Source organism: Danio rerio, chromosome 1 (assembly GCF_052040795.2).
Source record: "Danio rerio strain M-AB ecotype USA chromosome 1, GRCz13ab, whole genome shotgun sequence".
NCBI classification, from domain to species: Eukaryota; Metazoa; Chordata; class Actinopteri; order Cypriniformes; family Danionidae; genus Danio; species Danio rerio.
In genome coordinates, this window is record NC_141021.1 from 1,792,292 (window position 1) to 1,811,927 (window position 19,636).

General features: G+C 35.3%; 2 protein-coding genes across 4 annotated transcripts in view; both read left to right on the forward strand.

Annotated features, from left to right (window-relative positions):
• Positions 1 to 3,177: 3,177 nt before the first annotated feature.
• wu:fa56d06 lies at positions 3,178 to 15,298 on the forward strand. 3 transcript variants are annotated; one of them, NM_001288775.1, is given in 13 exon segments: positions 3,178 to 3,229; positions 3,330 to 3,367; positions 6,650 to 6,907; positions 7,493 to 7,723; positions 8,261 to 8,455; positions 8,533 to 8,655; positions 8,728 to 8,850; positions 9,989 to 10,123; positions 10,735 to 10,929; positions 11,007 to 11,129; positions 11,202 to 11,324; positions 11,657 to 11,824; positions 14,868 to 15,298. In NM_001288775.1, coding segments are annotated over 11 exon segments (1,674 nt in total). In that variant the 5' UTR covers positions 3,178 to 3,229; position 3,330; the 3' UTR covers positions 11,788 to 11,824; positions 14,868 to 15,298.
• A 1,984-nt stretch (positions 15,299 to 17,282) lies between these two features.
• The window catches only part of sonb (SON DNA and RNA binding protein b), a gene marked incomplete in the record, with an annotated part of 39,610 nt that continues 37,256 nt past the window's right edge, over positions 17,283 to 19,636 (forward strand). Inside the window, 1 exon segment of the mRNA NM_001442411.1 lies at positions 17,283 to 17,392. Within this exon segment, the coding sequence (NP_001429340.1) occupies positions 17,310 to 17,392 (83 nt within the window).

The following is a 19,636-nucleotide window of genomic DNA, read 5'->3' on the forward strand; positions in this document are numbered from 1 at the left end:
AAGTCAAACATAAAATCTTTATAAGTTTTACTACACTGAAATAAACCAAAACACTTGGATTTGACGTATCCAAAAGCATCACATAAGAACTGTAAATCTTCATATGTGGGAAATAAATGTCTCATTTACAGTCATTCTCAGAGAGACAGCCATTATTTGTCCACCATTTCCCTCTGCTGGTGGAAACACGCAATAGCAGACACACACACACACACGCAAACACACACAGAGAAGTTTACTTAGCTAACTAAATCTTTAATATACAGTCAGATAGTTTACAAATACATTTTCTAATACTAAAACTACACCTACCCCTCACAGAAAGCATTCTGCATGCTTTAAAAAAAACAATTGATTTACACACTACCAGTTCTGCAATTGAGGACGTCCCCAAAAGGGAGTTGTTTTTTAGCATTTGTGAGGTTTTGCTGACTTTTGTATTTAAATTTATCCCCAAAAATAGCTAAGTAGGTACACACATGCGCATAGACACACAGACATAGACACACAGACATAGACACGCACACTCACACACACTGTTATATAACTGTGCATGTGTGTGTGGCTGTGCATGTGTGTCTGGATATATATACACACACATTGAGTAAGAAGCAAACATATATAAAGATGTTAGTGCCAAAATACACATTCAACATAATATATAACTAGTATTTATAAATAATGAAAATGTAAACCTCATATAAATAGAACAGAATTATTTGACGACAAGTGACTTTCAGCTAATAATTTAGCATGGTATTTTGTTCATTTATTGTTTTATGTATTTGTGTACAGGACAAAACAAGTAGTTTAATTTATGCAGAAGAACACTATATACTAGCGGTCAAAAGTTTGAGGCCATTTTTATTTCTGCATGTTTTATTTTAAAGAAAATGATTCTGTTTATCAAGTCAGTGTTTATTAAATGTAAAAAAAAGTTAAATATTTACTCTAGTCACATGATCCTTCTGACTTTATTGTCATATTAATTATGTTTAATACTATTATTATTATTATTATTATTATTATTATTATTATTATTATTATTATTATTATTGTTATTATTATTATTATTGTTAGTATTAATATTATTATTATTATTATTATTATTGTTATTATTATTATTATTATTATTGTTATTATTATTATTGTTGTTATTAATATTATTATTATTATTATTAGTAGTAGTAGTAGTAGTAGTAGTATTGTTAGTATTATTATTGTTATTATTATTATTATTGTTATTATTATTATTGTTATTATTATTGTTATTATTATTGTTGTTGTTATTATTATTGTTATTATTATTATTATTTTTATTATTATTATTATTGTTGTTGTTGTTGTTGTTGTTGCTGTTATTATTATTATTATTATGATTATTATTGTTGTTGTTGTTGTTAATGTTATTATTGTTATTATTATTATTATTATTACTATTATTATTATTATTATTACTATTATTATTATTATCGGTAATAGTAACAAAAGCAATAGTAACTGTAATAACTTAATTTAAAAATACGTACAATAAGAAAGCATCATTCTATCATTTTCTTGTCGGCTTAGTCCCTTTACTAATCCGGGGTCGCCACAGCGGAATGAACTGCCAACTTATCCAGCAAGTTTTTACGCAGCGGATGCCCTTCCAGCCGCAACCCATCTCTGGGAAACATCCACACACACACTCATATACACTACAGACAGTTTAGCCTACCCAATTCACCTGTACCACATTTCTTTGGACTGTGGGGGAAACCGGAGCACCCGGAGGAAACCCACACGAAGGCAGGGAGAACATGCAAACTCCAAACAGAAATGCCAACTGAGCCAAGGCTCGAACCAGCAATCCAGTGACCTTCTTGCTGTGAGGCTACAGCCCTACCTACTGCGCCACTGTGTCGCCTAATAGAAATAATAGTAAAATAAATTAAAAATAACATGTGATGTGACTGGTTTTGTGGTCCAGTCACAAAATTTAAATACAATTTTAATTATGAAATTAGTCATTTATTAAATATTATGATTTAATATTAATAACATCGTCATTTATTATCAATTCATTCATTTTCTTTTAGTTTAGTCCCTAATATTATCAGAGGTCACAACAGTGGAATGAACCGCCAACTGATCCAGCGTAAGATTTACACAGCGGATGCCCTTCCAGCCACAACCCACTGGGAGACATCCACACTCATTTCATTCATTCATTCATTTTCTTGTTGGCTTAGTCCCTTTATTAATCCGGGGTCGCCACAGTGGAATAAACTGGCAACTTATCCAGCAAGTTTTTTACGTAGCGGATGCCCTTCCAACCGCAACCCATCTCTGGGAAATATCCACACACACATTCATACACTACGGACAATTTAGCCAACCCAATTCACCTGTACCGCATGTTTTTGGACTGTGGGGGTAACCGGAGCACCCGGAGGAAACCCACGCGAAGGCAGGGAGAACATGCAAACTCGAGGATCAAACCAGCGACCCAGTGACCTTCTTGCTGTAAGGCGAACGTGCTACCCACGGCGCCACTGCGTCGCCACAACATACACACTCATTTACACAAACCCATACACTACAGTCAATTTAGTTTAGTGCATGTGTTTGGACTGTAAAGGAATCCACACCAACACGGGGAGAACATGCAAACTCCACACAGAAACACCAACTGACCCAGCCGGGACTCAAACTAGAGATCTTCTTGCTTTGAGGCCACAGTGACAAATACTGAGCCACCATGCCACCCACATTTGTTATTATTTTTTATATTATCCAACTGTAAATATCTTAACAAGCCGTACAGTTTAATAAAATGTCATAATAATAATAATAATAAGCACCTGTTTATAATTGTAAACATGTGATGTGGTGGGTTTTGTGGTCCAGGCATCACATTCACTTCTCCAGAATCCTCCTCTGAGTAACTGCATGCTTTCCACCTAAATAAGTGTAAAAGAAGTGTCATCAGATCATCTCAGAGTCATAACGTGTTGTGCTGACATTAATATCAGCTGAACTGAGTCCTGTTTAAAGCGTCTGGGATCAAAGAGCGCATGTTTTATCAGCGTCTGAGACACAAAGACAGATGAAAAGATAGAAAGAGGGAGGATAAGAAGAGTACGCCAACCTCTGAACCTGAGATCTGGGTTATAAAGACGACCCAGGGGTTTGTGAGATCATTGTTGTGTGAGGAGTCAAACACCATCAGTCAGAAGAACAGGAACAGGTATACAGCGTTTAATACGGTGTCAGACAGAAAACAGATATATATTGTTTGGTTTTTGACATCAGCTTACTCAGTTGTGTTTCTGTATTTTGTTTGGAAGGATGTTTAAACTCTTGCTGCTCCTGTTGGCTGTGGCTGGTAAGATTTATATATTTGTAAACTATTTATTGACATTTTGATTATATTTCATTACATGTTGTAATAATTGATTTGACTGATTTCTATTTTTTTACCTATTTTAATAACAACAATTGTTGATGTTGTTATTTTAACAAAAAATATTATTATTATTAGCTGTCGTAGTATTTTAACAATTATTCTATTAGTAGTAATAGTAGTATTAATAATAGTTATTAGCTTTTTATTATATTTCATTATATGTTGTATTAATTGAATTTACTGATTTCTATGTTTTATCTAAATAAATAGCAATAATATTAATAATAATTGTTGTTATTATTATAATAAGTATTATTTCCATTATATTATTATTATTTTAACAAGTATTATTATTATTATTATTATTATTATTATCATCATTATTATTATTGTTAAATTAATATTATTATTATTATTATTATTATTATCATAATAATATTTTTCTTATTACTGTATATCATTCTAAATTAATACGGGAGTATGTTTATATAGTTGAAGTAGTTTATGTTAATTATTTGATTCATTTTTTCTTCTTTGTTGACTTTATTCACTGAATGTTTTCAATTTATGACTGATTGCGAAGAGCAATTATTTATTAAAATATCACTTATTAATAAAAATTTATTGTTCACTAAAAAAACTAATTTTACAGAAAATATCTCAAAAAAATTTACAGTATTTTTTTGTCATTTCAGATTATATTAAAAACTTAGTAAAATGATAAACAATCTCTTTAAATTAACTATTTGACTTTCATTTCAGGTACTTTTTCATTAAAGACAAATTACTGACATTTTGGTTTTTTATACAGGGAAATTACAGTATTATTTAAATTATAATCAAACGTCTGTTTCTTCCTGTTTTTATAAGTACATTTAAAATTACGTAAAATTAAAGTAATAAATTGTAATTACTTGCTCTGTAAAAAAAAAAAAAATGATAAAAAAGGTGAAATGACTGGCAGCTACGGCTGACAAACAAAAACCATAAAATTACAGTAAAATTCCTTTGTTGTAATAAAGTTAAAAAAATAATAAATCTACAGATTTTTTCATTAAAATGTTTACAGAAAAACACTTTTATTGTACAGACTTTTCCCAGATTATTATACATATATTTATTTATCTTTAGCTCATTCGATTTTTAATTCAGAATAACAATAAGCAAAATGTATTATTATTATTATTGTTCTTTTTTTATTGTTTTTATTATTATTATAAGAAAACTGTTCATAGATCAGACCCAAATGTTCCACTTGAACTTGAAACTTTATCCTTTATCATAGTTTGACCAGTTCTGTGGCACATTGGCACATTTTATCTGCTTGATAATATATGATCACCTTTCCCACTACTGAGATAGAGACATAAGTCATAAATCCGCTTTATGGTGTGTGTGTTAAGGAGAGGTGAGCTATTTAGTGATCTTGCTTCTTTTGATAGACATTTAATCAGAATTTTGGCATGAGTAATAAATGCATCATTTGCATTTAAAATCTCTGCATTTACTGTTTTAAACCACTGCATGTGAAGATTCACGCTTTAAGAGTCCTTTTATTGTCATTCAAAATATGACAAACAGATGCAATGCAGAACGAAATTCATTCATTCATTTTCTTTTAGGCTTGGTCCCTTTATTAACTCGGGGTTGCCACAGCGGAATGAACCGTCAACATATCTAACAAATGTTTTATGCAGCAGATGCCCTTCAAGCTGCAACCCATCCCTGGGAAACATCCATACATACTCATCAAACACACACACTATGGCCAATTTAGCTTACCCAATTCAACTATACCACATGTCTTTGGACTGTGGGGGAAACCGGAGCACCCGGTGGAAACCCACGCCAACAGGGGTAGAACATGCAAACTCCACACAGAAACGCCATCTGACCCAGCCAGGGCTCGAACCAGCGACCTTCTTGCAGAACAAAACTACTTTGCACTAATAAAAACTATAGAAAATAGATGATGAACACAAAAATTGTAATGTGAATGGGATGCTGACAAAGGAGTTGCAGATCCAAATACAGGATTTATCATGAGAATGGTCAGGCAAACAAGGGTCAACACAAGGACAATCAGATGTACACAGGCAAATCCAGAGGTGTGGTCTGTAAACGGGCAGATAGTCAAAAGTCAGGCGGCAGACAAGAATAAACAATAAAACAAGGCAATGGTCTAACACGGCAAAGAAAACACGTCATGATGTTCACAGCAGTTTAACAAGACTCAGCACTGATGTGTGTGTGTGCTGCATAAATAATCCTTGTAATCAGTCTGTAACGGCTGTGTGTGTGTGTGTGTGTGTGTGTGTGTGTGTGTGTGTGTGTGTGTGTGTGTGTGTGTGTGTGTGTGCAAGCAGCAGAATCCGGAATGTGGTGGACAGGTGTGAATGAGCGGTGCATGACTGGATCTGTAGTCCATATAATAGTGGATTTGTAGTTCTATGGCTATCTGCGTGTTTACCAGTGGATTAGATTGCTGATGATTGTGACATAAATAAACTATAAAAAATGACTAAATTATATAAATATAATATATATAAATAAAATTGCAAAAACTTTAAATTATATATTTAAAAAATCTTTTGTGGATCATAAATATATTTCTAAGAAATTAATAAAATATATTTATAAAAATGTAAATATAATGTATATGTATATGATCATTAAATAAATCTATGGTTAAGTTTTGGCAAATTTCCAGTGTTAGGTAAAGGTATTCATTCATTCATTCATTCATTTTCTTTCGGTTTAGTCCCTTTATTCATCAGGGGTCACCACAGCGGAATGAACCACCAACTATTCCAGCATGTTTTACACAGCGGATGCCCTTCAGCTGCAACCTAGTAGTGGGAAACACCCATACACACTCATTCACACACATACACTCATACACTACGGCCAATTTAGTTGATCAGTTCCCCTATAGCGCATGTGTTTGGACTGTGGGGTAAACCGGAGCACCCGGAGGAAACCGACACCAACACGGGGAGAACATGCAAACTCCACACAGAAACACCAACTAACCCAGACGGGACTCGAACCTTCTTGCTGTGAGGTGACAGTGCTAACCATTTAGCCACCATGTCACTGATTATAATAAATTACGTTTACAACCTGACACAGCTTATTTCCGTAGCAGAACTAAAGCCAGAAATGCACCGTTAATTAAAAAAAAACAATTGAACAAGTTGAATAAATAAATTATAAACATTCTTACGTAAACAGCTAATGTTGGTGTTGTTTTGTGTGCAGGTCTGCATGCAAGGCCACTGCATCGACTGCCAAACGGTAAACTGAAGCAAATCAGCCCTGAAGCGCTTCATAATGAGCACGGAGACAACTCAGTTCTGAAGGACATCAAAAACACAGACCTGAAGCCCAGGAAACAAATCCCAGCTCCAGCCGAGTTCTGCAGGCAGGGGACAGACGCTTCCAGACGCTTCCTGACGGACCTGAACACAAAGATGCTGAAACACCCTGGAGATAAAAACACAAGGGTTTCTGCACCATGTGAGTATTTAAAACAGTCCATATACATATTAAAGGGAACCTATCATGCGAAAATCACTTTTATAAGGGGTTTAAACACAGTTATGTGGCAGCAGTGTGTGAATATAGCCCGCCTCTTATGGTAGAAATTAAATAATTATTTTTTTTATTATCAGACTTGATGAAAACAGTCTGCAGAAACACTTTGATTGATCATCAGAGGGGTAAGCTCCGCCCACTAGTCTCCCTCATTAGCATAAACAGCAGCCCTGAGTGAGAAGCAGCCGTCTATAGAGTGTTTGAGCTGCTGAAGATAATGTCAGCATAGACTAAGAGGATTATAGATGTGGAGTTTTAGATGAAGCACAAATGAACAGCGACAGGAGCGACATAGACTGACAGAAGCATGAAGCACACACTGACGCAAACATTTCCACACATATTAGTCCTGTTTTGAATCTGCCACTAGGCTGACACAAACGTATTTGTAGCTCCGCCCACTCCCTTAATCTAATTTGAATTTAAAGCAACAGTCACCAAAACGGCTTATACTTTGTCTTGGCTGTTGCACATTGTTGACTGTGTTTGCTGCTGTTTCCTCAACAGTGGATGCGTTCAGACAAGGCACTGAAAACCAGCTTGCCGTCCTTCAGGATCTCAGATCGCGTCACATGATGAACCCACAGTACAGCATTCAGAGCGAAAAACACGAGCAGAGAAACATTCCTGCTGAGATCTACAGACAAGGCACTGAACCGTCTAGAAACATCCTGATGGACCTGAACACCGGGCTACTCAAAGAACAGAGAAACCAGATGGACAGGAGAGTAGCAGGCTGTAAGTCTCAGTGTATGATGGTTGATATCAAATTTAAAACTCTGCTGAAAAAGACATGCATTTGTTAGGATGCATATTTTGCATGGCTATAATAATCAATATTCAATTAAAGTCATAATTTAAAAGTAATGACTACTTTCTGTGCTCATCAGAATGCTCTTTTTAAATGGGCGTGGCCTATTGTAGACTTAGAACTTAACTCCCACTGCTCTGATTGGCTGTCAGTTTTGCATATTCACAAGGTTAAACTGGCAGTGAAGTAGAAGTGGGTGTTGATCTTCTATGGAGGCGGAGCTTATGCTCACTATTACATCACAAAGTAGAACATTCCAGAACCTGTTGTTTTGTCAGACGGCCTTCAATATAAGCTGATTTTAGCGGAAACACAAAGTGTTGAGTTCTGAAACTTACAGGATGTTTTTATAACATGATGAGCTCTTATGTGTCAAAAATGAAAGGGAATTTTGGTTTCTCGTTGTATGACTCCTTTAAATGAATAAATCAGTCTGAACTGATGTTTTCTGTTATGTTCATCAGCAGCTAAATGGGCAGTGGTTTCTGAGCATGAAGACATAAACAGCAAAGACTCTTCTGAGCAGAAGGAAAACCACAGAGCAGCTCCTGTTGAGGATCGCAGGCAGGGAACTGAACCTTCCAGAAGATTCCTGATAGACCTGAACACTGGGATGCCCAAGGAGGAAGAAAGTGAGATGAGCAGAAGAGTTTCTGGCTGTAAGTCTGCACTATACTCGCATTTCATGCAGATACAATGCACAGAGCAGATTCTGACCACATTAGTTTGTCCACAGTCTACAATCCTGCCGCTGTTGAGAAAAGGCAGGGAACAGAACCTTCCAGACGCTTCCTGGTGGACATGAACACTGGGATGCTCCAACACACCGTTGGTGAAATGAACAGAAGAGTTTCTGGCTGTAAGTGGATGTTAAATATCAATGCATGGAGGGGTTTTGAGCACGTTTAACTAGGTTTGGTTTTCTCCACAGTCTACAGTCCTGCACCTTATGAGATGAGGATGGGAACCCAGAATTCTCACAGCACTCTGGTGGATCCCAGAACTGGACAGCTGCTACCCACACTGACAGAGCAGCAGAGGAGCACAGCGCCCTGTGAGAGCTTCACAACACACATACATCATCACCACTGCTTTACATACTACAAGTTATTAGTAGGGCCAGACGGAATCTGCGGACATTTTTTGCTATTTCTGCGGAGAATTTTGGTAAAAATCTGTGGATTTCTGCGGAATTTGTTTGGGAGTATCCAGCGAGTATCATAACTAAAACCTTAATATATGAAATAAAAAGTAATAAATTACTGAATAAAAACTGAATAAATTAAGATTTACACATTTATTCAAGTAAATAAACAGAATTAATGATGTTCTAAAAATCGTCAGAATTCTGCGCAAAATCGGCGGAAAATCTGCGGAAAATCTGCGAAATTCTGCGCGCACAGATTCCGTGTGGGCCTAGTTTTCAATGATAAGGGATAATCAATGTTATGGCTATGCATGAAAGGTTTTTAAATGCACAACACAGAGTTAAATAACCACCCAAATCAAAGCATTATTCTGTAGTCATTTGCCAAGTAATAGTCAAGCTAAAACTAGTATCGCTCTTTGCAGTGGAATATTTTATCAAGTTTTTGTCAGTTATGACACATTATATATTTATGATGACACAGACAGAGAGAGAGAGAGAGAGAGAGAGAGAGAGAGAGAAAGAGAGAGTGTGTGTGCTCAAGAGAGAAATTGTGTGTGTGCCTCTAATGACAAGGGCATATCTAATAGCTCATAGTAACATGTGTTAGCTACCTCTTCACGAAGCACATTTGTGAGTTTTCTGATCGCTGTAGACTCCTAGTAAAACATACATCTGTGTTCCCCAGATTAGACAAAGAAACAAGGGCTCCAGCAACTGTCACTGAGTTGCTTTGGTTACTATTAATAGTTGAGGCTAGCGCATTTATTTAGAACTGTGATCAAAACTGACTGGACCTACTTTTTTATTGAACGATTTTACTGCACACCTACCAGCCAATCAAAATCAAGAATTTCTAGAGACAATGCAATAAATAAAGCTATACCACATGCATTTTGGACTATCATAAATATTTTGCATTTACAAAATAATTTTTGTTTCTATGCAAAACAAAATTAATGTAGAAATTTCAAGATTTGAAGATGTTTTTGTGTGTGTGAAATGTCTTTTTAAACATGCTTTCTTGTGTTTTTCCTCTTAACAGTGGATGAGTTCAGACAAGGCACTGAGTATCAGCCAAGCACCCTACAGGAGCTCAGACTGAAAATGATGCAGAAACAACCTTCCAGAAACACTCTGATGGACCTGAACACCGGTCGACTCAAAGAACACCACAGCTGTAAGTGTCAGGTTCAAATGTCCGAGCACAAGATGTTTATGAAATTAAAGCCAACATTGTTTATGCTGAAAGATCACTTAAAAAGGGCTCATGAACTCTTCAGATTTTTATTATTATTTTATAAATTTCTGAGGTTCCCTTATAATATTATCAAGATTTTTATATAAAAAAGATCATAATTTAGAAGTAAGGGACTATTTTCTGTGGGGTTTTTAACCCTTGTCAAAACACTGTTTTTGAATGGGCGTGGCCTATTCTAGACTCTGAACTTAACTCCCACTGCTCTGATTGGCTGACCGTTTTGCATATTCACAAGGTTAAACTGGCAGTGAAGTAGAAGTGGGTGTTGATCTTCTATGGAGGCGGAGCTTATGCTCACTATTACATCACAAAGTAGAAGATTCCAGAACCTGTTGTTTTGTCAGACGGCCTTCAATATAAGCTGATTTTAGCGGAAACACAAAGTGTTGAGTTCTGAAACTTACAGGATGTTTTTATAACATGATGAGCTCTTATGTGTCAAAAATGTAAGGGAATTTTGGTTTCTCGTTGTATGACCCCTTTAAATGAATAAATCAATCTGAACTGATGTTTTCTGTTATATTCATCAGCAGCTAAATGGGCAGTGGTTTCTGAGCATGAAGACATAAACAGCCAAGACTCTTCTGAGCAGAAGGAAAACCACAGAGCAGCTCCTGTTGAGGATCGCAGGCAGGGAACTGAACCTTCCAGAAGATTCCTGATAGACCTGAACACTGGGATGCCCAAGGAGGAAGAAAGTGAGATGAGCAGAAGAGTTTCTGGCTGTAAGTCTGCACTATACTCGCATTTCATGCAGATACAATGCACAGAGCAGATTCTGACCACATTAGTTTGTCCACAGTCTACAATCCTGCCGCTGTTGACAAAAGGCAGGGAACAGAACCTTCCAGACGCTTCCTGGTGGACATGAACACTGGGATGCTCCAACACACCGTTGGTGAAATGAACAGAAGAGTTTCTGGCTGTAAGTGGATGTTAAATATCAGTGCATGGAGGGGTTTTGAGCACGTTTAACTAGGTTTGGTTTTCTCCACAGTCTACAATCCTGCACCTTATGACATGAGGATGGGAACCCAGAATTCTCACAGCACTCTGGTGGATCCCAGAACTGGACAGCTGCTGCCCACACTGACAGAGCAGCAGAGGAGCACAGCGCCCTGTGAGAGCTTCACAACACACATACACCATCACACCACTGCTGTAGATACTACAAGTTATTAAAAATAATACCCAGCAAACATTTTTGCATTTAAAAGAAGTGTGCACATAGTTGGCTTGGCTAAACAAGGCCAATAACCGACTAACAAAACAAAAAACTAGACTAGTCATCATGATTGACCACACATGTGAACCCACCTGAAAAAATACCATAGTAACGAATACTGTTTTTACAATATGTTAAATAATAATAAAATAATAAATTGCTTTAATTATTTGAGAGTACTGTCCGTCTGAATACTGTTTGTCTGAGTGATTTGTTCTCTTCTACAGTGGATGAGTTCAGACAAGGCACTGAGTATCAGCCAGTCATCCTACATGAGCTCCGACTGAACATGATGCACAAACAGCACAAAACAGCACAACTGCACAAACTGACAGAGCTGAGAATCAGTAAAGTCTAATGACAACATAATGTGATGATGGACAGAAGAGCAAAATGTAAGTCTCAAGCTAAAACCTTTAAGTATTAAACTTAACATGAAATATAAATTGAACTGTTGTGCGGTTTAGTTCTGTGTTGATAAATACACTTTTCTTAAGAGAAATGTGATATAGCTTTATGAGCTTTACGGTTAGCTTTTGTCACAGTGTGTTATTGTACATTTTGAACACTCAAAAAATGCAAAACGTTTGTTGTTTGTTCAAACTAATTGATAAAATGAGCTCAAACAACACAATTATTGAGGAGTTTATTTTTGTGACAACTTAGTTGTTTAATGTTCAATCCACTTAAATTTGTAAAAACTAATGTAACTTAATTTCTTCATGTTTATCCAACACAAATTTATCGTTGGGAATCCAGCATTTTCTTACAGTAAAGTATGCATACCTGCCAACCCTCCTGTTTTTCCCGGGATTCTCCCGTATTTTACAATTTAATCCCATTATCATCCTGTAAATGTATTTTCCCGTATTTCTCCTGTATTTTCAATCTTTCTATGAAGGGTGGCAATAAACATTAAGAACCAATCCGCCATAGGGTACACACCTTGGTCTTAAATTTGAGTCTGTTCTGTGCTTCATTTTATTTAGGCTTGAAAACACTTTAAAATAAATATAAAAAAGTGGGATTTCCTTCCTTTGCTTTACAGGCATCGTTGCCACTTCTATGAAATCCTCAAAACACATATAACACAATCCCAAACGGAATTTGAAGTGGAGCGAAAGTGGACACTCTGGGTTTTGAGTGCATGTTTGAACAGACATGCATAATAATAATAATATTATTAATAATAATATTCTCTAAACATGTCGATCTTGGTGGTGGGGTTTTAAACACAAAAAGTGTGTCTTAAATTATCATAAACAGTTAGGAAAGCATTTAAATTCTTTCATTGTAGATCAGCATTTTGTAAAGTGACAGCTTTGTTATTTTATGTAATTAAACAAAAAATCTAAATGAGAGATTCATTTGTTGCTCTTAATCAGAATATTTAAATTGTACAGTGTGGAAAAGAAAATGAGATTTATGTAGCTAGGCCTATTTTAATGGGGTTGTATATTTCTACTCAGGCCCCCTAAAACTGCAATCACGGCGACAGAATATATATATATATATATATATATATATATATATATATATATATATATATATATATATATATATATATACAGTTGAAGTCAGAATTATAAGAATTATATATATATATATATATATATATATATATATATATATATATATATATATATATATATATATATATATATATATATATACAGTTGAAGTCAGAATTATTAGAATTATATATATATATATATATATATATATATATATATATATATATATATATATATATATATATACAGTTGAAGTCAGAATTATTAGCCCCCCTTTGATTTTGTTTTTCTTTTTTTAAATATTTCCCAAATGATGTTTAACAGAGCAAGGAAATTTTCACAGTATGTCTGATAATATTTTTTCTTCTGCAGAAAGTCTTATTTGTTTTATTTCGGCTAAAATAAAACCAGTTTTTAATTTTTTAAACACCATTTTAATGTCAAAATTATTAGCGCCTTTCAGCTATATTTTTTTCGATAGTCTACAGAACAAACCATCGTTATAAAATAACTTGCCTAATTACCCTAACCTGCCCACTTTAAGCTGTATAGATGTGTCTTGAAAAATATCTAGTAAAATATTATTTACTGTCATCATGGCAAAGAGAAAATAAATCAGTTATTAGAGATGAGTTATTAAAACGATTATAATTAGAAATGTGTTTAAAAAAATCTGCTCTCCGTTAAAAAGAAAATAAAAAGGGGGGCTAATATTTCTGACTTCAACTATATATATATATATATATATATATATATATATATATATATATATATATATATATATATATACATATATATATATATATTTTTTTTTTTTCTCCCTAAAACGTATGTTTCCCTTATTTTTACATCCCAATGTTGACAAGTGTGGCATGAGAACTGTGCTTTTAATCAATCCAAATTTCTAACCAAAATCCACTAAAGGTATAGTTCAAACAAACATGAAAATTCTGTCGTCATTCCCTCATCCTTTACTTGTTTCAGACCTTTATGGGGTTGTTTATTAAAGGCGTAGTTCACCAAAAAATGCAATTTACTCTGTATTTGCTCACCCTTTGCTTGTTTCAAACATTTATGAATTTCTTTCTTCTTTTGATTTTTACTTGGATTTTTGAATGAACTATCCCTTTGAACACAAAAGAAGATATTTAGAAAAATGTTGGAAACCTGTAACCATTGGCTTTGATTTTTAGGCGAGCTGTTCCTTTAATAAAAACAATGCTTGAGGTTGTTTTAGACTTGTGTGTAAAACGGTTCATGTGAATCATAGAGATAGAAACATATTTGCAGAAAAAACAGCCGTGTGACCAATCGGCTGCCTCCATTATGCGGTAAAGTCTAGATAGGATACAGCTGCGGATGCGCACATCAATATAGCATCATTTTTGTAACACTATAAAACAATAATTTATATTTTTTACAATACTGTGATGGTTGGGTTTAGGGATGGAGTAGAGGTAGGCATTATTAAAATACAAATTATTGGGTAATTTAATAAATAACATACTCGATAATAATAAAAAATACTCGGTAGAACTACTGTTTTTACATTACTGTGATGGTTGGGTTTAGGCTTGGGGTAGGGGTAGACGTTAATAAAATACAATTAATGAGAAATTAAACTAAGATTATATGCAGTATAAATGTCGTTAACTTCCAGCCGCAGCCATATATGATCTATAGCAACAACCCCATTATGCTTCCCTTGTTTACTGTTGGTTGCTACGATACCAATACTACAGTGAGCCACTCTTAACAACTTGATAGAATACACTCCTAATTTGCATTTGAGATTTCTTTTTCTTTATAAGCCAACTTTGATTTGCTTATGATGAAAACTCATTTATTCCAGTCACTATATTGGATATGCTTTGAAATGTATGTTTATATGCTTTTGAATGTATGTTTCCCTGTGTTTTTACAGTTGATGAGCTTAGACAAGACAGCAAGTACCAGCCGAACACCCTACAGGAGTGCAGAATGCATAAGCATTTTAATAAAACGAGAGAGCCTGTGGCCTAGAATTGGTTAGCATTTTTTTATCATCAAACATTATCTTTGCTGGCTGAATAAAAAACATTATTAAGTTGCATAACTGTGACTTTAATTTTGCTTGTCATCATTTGAACATGTTTGTACTTTGGGTTCTTATTAAGTTGTATAACACCATTAAAAATGTATTGAAGGTCATTGCATTATTGTGCCAAAAGCGTCATTGCAATCAGTGCTGAAATGCAAAGTGATATATATTCTGATGGACAGGGTTTGCATCTTATGATTTGTGATTGTCTATCTGTATTCAGACCAACCTCATACACTTAGATATATCTACACAATAAATGCATTAACAAAATCTTTTCGGCTTGCTTACTGTTTTGGAGAGGATAACAGTGTTGCTATGCAGCTATACAGATAAGGTGTCAATGTTCAAGGATCGCTCAGTTATATTAAATGATGATTAACTACTGACCTAATCACAGTGAACGGCTTATCTTTGTAGCACACTATATCTATGCTAATAACAACGCAATAAACAATAGCTTTATGATCAACAAAGCTGTCTACTCACTGGTGTTGACTGATTCTAGCATTATAATTCTATATACAGGTCTATTTAAATATAAATATGATCAATCAAACTTATGCTGGACAGTAGGCTTTGTGCATTATATTGGTTGAAAGATTTTAGCAAGTTATTAGCCATAAAGTGAAGCCAACACTCTCTGATCGCCCCCTGGTGTCTGGCTGCAGTAGAAGTCATAAACTCCATTTAACCTTTTCCCAAAGATAGTTTCCATCATTTTAAATTGTTCAAGAGATCTTTTTTGAATATCTTTAATATTTTATGGCATAAATATGTGTTTAGAGTCACAATTGTGTTACTGCGAGTCTGTCTTTGAGAGTTAGGACTGGATTTTGATACCATGGACCACAGTTATTGCTCACTTCAGTGCAGATTTGGGCTCCAAGCGATGCAACCAGCGAAAGATAACAAAGGCCATAAACATTACAGAACATTGTAATGTGCACTATATAACTATGGTATAAAATTATACATAATGTTCACATGTATTTTGTTGCCGTAAAATGTTTTGCCTTGAAACATATGGGCCTAAACATTTATGTTGCAAGTAATATTTGCATATAAACGTTTCTGAACTTTTGGATAATAAATACTCTTTTTTTTGTAAGTAAAATGTAATCAATTAGGCTTCTGAAGAAATTTTATTTATCTTCCAGTCAATCCATCGCAACCAAATTATTGGTCCATACTCACTTTTGTCTTATTATTATTATTGTTAAAACTGTTATAAGCCTAAGGTATAAGGCATAAGGTTCAAGAAACTGAAAAAAAGTGTGGCAAAATAAAATGTACGATTATTATTACACAAATAAACCTTTAATTTTTTTTATAAAGGTTCAAGAAGCTATCCTGTTAAAAAAAATATTCTGAATATTTTAATATCAGTAATATTAAGACAAAGGCGGCACTGTGGCTAAGTGGTTAGCCCAGCCCGGCTGCTGAAAAAAAAACAGCCTAAAACAACATAAGCTGTTAGGCTGGTGTTAACTGATTGACCAGTCTGGTTTTAGAGGGGTTTTGGCCATTTTCCAGGCCTGGCTAGGCTGGTCAAGCTGCTTAACTGGTCATTCCCCAGCCTGACTAGCTAAAACCAGCCTGGAAATTTCTAAAACCAGCCTGGAAATGGACAAAAAAAATTAAAAAATAATAAAACCAGACTGGGCGACCAGCTAAAACCAGTTTAGGCTAGTTTTTTTTCAGAAGGGTGTGGCCTCACAGCAAGAGGGTTGCTGGTTCAAGTCCCGGCTGGGTCAGTTAGCATTTTTGTGTGGTTTGCATGTTCTCCACGTGTTGGGGGTGTCTAAAGCATGCGCTATAGGGGAATTTATTAACTAAATTGGCCATATATATGAGTGTGTGAGTGAATGAGTCTGTATGGGTGTTTCCTAGTTCTGGATTGGGGGCTCTGCGGTTTAAAACATATGGCGGATTAGTTGGTTGTAGTTTATTCCGCTGTGGCGGCCCCTGATAAATAAGGGACGGAAAGTGAATGAATTATTGATGCAGATTTATGAATGCACCACAACTGTGTTGTTCGTCTCTGTAATAAGAATATAAAATAGATTGATTTGTCGTATTGCATTTTCAACTATTATAAACTGGCGTTTAAAGGGCATAGTTTATTTAAAGGACAAATGTTATTCTGTTAAAATATTATAAGCTGTTTAGCTGCATTTCTACTCATTTCATATATGCCGCGCTCAGTCGCTTTGGTGACGGGAGGAAGAAGAAGCGTTGTGGGCATTCTGGGATACTGGCGGACCCAACAACGCTGTTACTGTGATGGCGACTAATATCGAGCAGATTTTCAGGGATTTTGTGATGAACAAGATTAAAGAAATCGAAGATGAAACCCAAGAAAATAGGTACAGTGTTCAATGCTTAGCGCGTGAGTTACTATACAGCGGATGCGTCATTAACGCGTTCATTTGTTTTTAGCCGGTTAGCAAACATTAGCAGTTATGAATAACGATACACAAACTGTACACAGTGAAATACTGTTAACATATTAGACGCTGGAAATGGGGTATTTGCGCGTTGAACGCTACTGTTGGTCGTCGTGTGTCTGTTGCTATGCAGAAATGCTGCAGGAAGTTAGTAAGTTACACACAGTATTATATGGTAATACCATGATATTGTGACATCCACCACGCTACCGAATGAAAACAATGTTAATATAATGTTAAAATTGCATTGTACTGTAGTCTATATCAAGTAATACTTCGGCAATACAATGGTCTGTGTGGTTTCTGATGTAAACATTTGAAATGACGCTTTTATTAATGTGTTATGATTAACTCGTTGATAATAATATGCTCCATGTCTTTATAACAGTTATATTTTGACAGTTTGAAGTAATATATTACAGTGTTAAGTAATAATAATAGTTGTTGGATAGATAGCTGTGACAGAAATGTTCAATTTATTGATTTATTTCATCTCAGTTAAATTAATATTCTGCACAAAATGACTGATTTGACAAAACTGACGCTATGAGACATGACAACTTGTGACATGCTCTCTATATTGTTTACCATGGTACTTGTATTCGGTCTGAAATCACTTTATGACTTCAAAACTATTTAACTGACTGAACAATGTTGTACTTGGATAGTCATTGGCTGCTAATATGATTTCACTATTTAAATTACCCAAGAATAATTTCTGAAATTATGTAATAATTAAAGAGAAATTCAGAATGTGTGAATATAAAATAATCTTTACCTCAGCTGATATTTATATACTCCATAACTTTATGTATTTTGACCTTTTGAAGTAGTTGTGGGATAGTGAAGCTGTGACAGAAGTATTAAGTTTATTCAATTCTATTGATTTACTTCATCTGAAGCTCAGTTAAAATTATATTCAGAATACAATTACAGATATGTCAAAACTGACACTATATGAGCATTTTCTTTACCTGTATTGTATGTTGTATGTATGGAGTCCATAATTGATTTGGCATTTAATTTTAAAACAGTCTATGTGATATGCAGTGTTTAATATACATGCATTGGCCACTTTATTAAGTACACATGTCAATCACATGGCAGCAACTCAATGAATTTAGGCATGTAGACATGATCAAGACGATCTGCTGCAGTTCAAATCGAGCATCGAAATGGGGAAGAAAGGGGATTTCAGTGACTTTGAATGTGGCAGTTTTTCAGAAACTGCTGATCTACTGGGATTTTCACGCACAACCATCTTTAGGGTTTACAGAGAATGCTCCGACAAAGAGGAAATATCCAGTGAGCGGCAGTTCTGTGGGCGCAAATGCCTTGTTGATGCCAGAGGTCAGAGGAGAATGGCCAGACTGGTTCCACCTGATAGAAAGGCAACAGTAACTCAAATAAGCAACCAAAGTCTACAGAAGAAGCTACAATTCACACAGGCTCACTAAAATTGGAAAATTGAGAAATTGGAGAAACGTTGCTGCTCTGATGAGTCTCCATTTCTGCTGCCTTCTTCAGATGGTCGGGTTAGAATTGGCATCAACAATATGAAAGCATGGATCCATCCTGCCTTGTATCAGCTGTTCAGGCTGCTGGTGGTGGTGTAATGGTGTGGGGGAGATTTTCTTGGCACACTTTGGGTTCATTAGTACCAATTGAGCATCATGTCAACACCACAGCCTACCTGAGTATTGTTGCTGACCATGTCCATCCCTTTATGAGCACAGTGTCTCCATCTTCTGATGGCTACTTCCAGCAGGATAAAGTGTGAATCTTCTCAGACTGGTGTCTTGGACATGACAATGAGTTCACTGTACTCAAGTGGCCTCCACAGTCACCAGCTCTCAATCCAATTGAGCACCTTTGGATGTGGTGGAACGGGAGATTGGCATCATAGATGTGCAGCCGACAAATCTGCAGCAACTGTGTGATGCTATCATGTCAATATGGAGCAAAATCTCTGAGGAATATTTCCAGTAGCTTGTTGAATCTATGCCACAAAGGATTAAGGCAGATCTGACGGTAAAAGGGGGTCCAACCCGGTACTAGTAAGGTGTACCTAATAAAGTGGCCATTTTCTGTAGCAAAAAATTGCTACAGAACAAACCACTGTTGTCCAATAACTTGCCTATTTAACCTAATTTACCTAGTTAA

Excerpts from the sequence above, each read along its gene's own strand:
- wu:fa56d06 (XM_087236419.1), top strand. The coding sequence starts at position 3,331 with ATGTTTAAACTCTTGCTGCTCCTGTTGGCTGTGGCTG. Across the intron at positions 8,851-9,988 it reads GCAGAGGAGCACAGCGCCCT|TGGATGAGTTCAGACAAGGC; the intron begins GTGAGAGCTTCA and ends TCCTCTTAACAG. Across the intron at positions 11,325-11,656 it reads GCAGAGGAGCACAGCGCCCT|TGGATGAGTTCAGACAAGGC; the intron begins GTGAGAGCTTCA and ends TCTCTTCTACAG.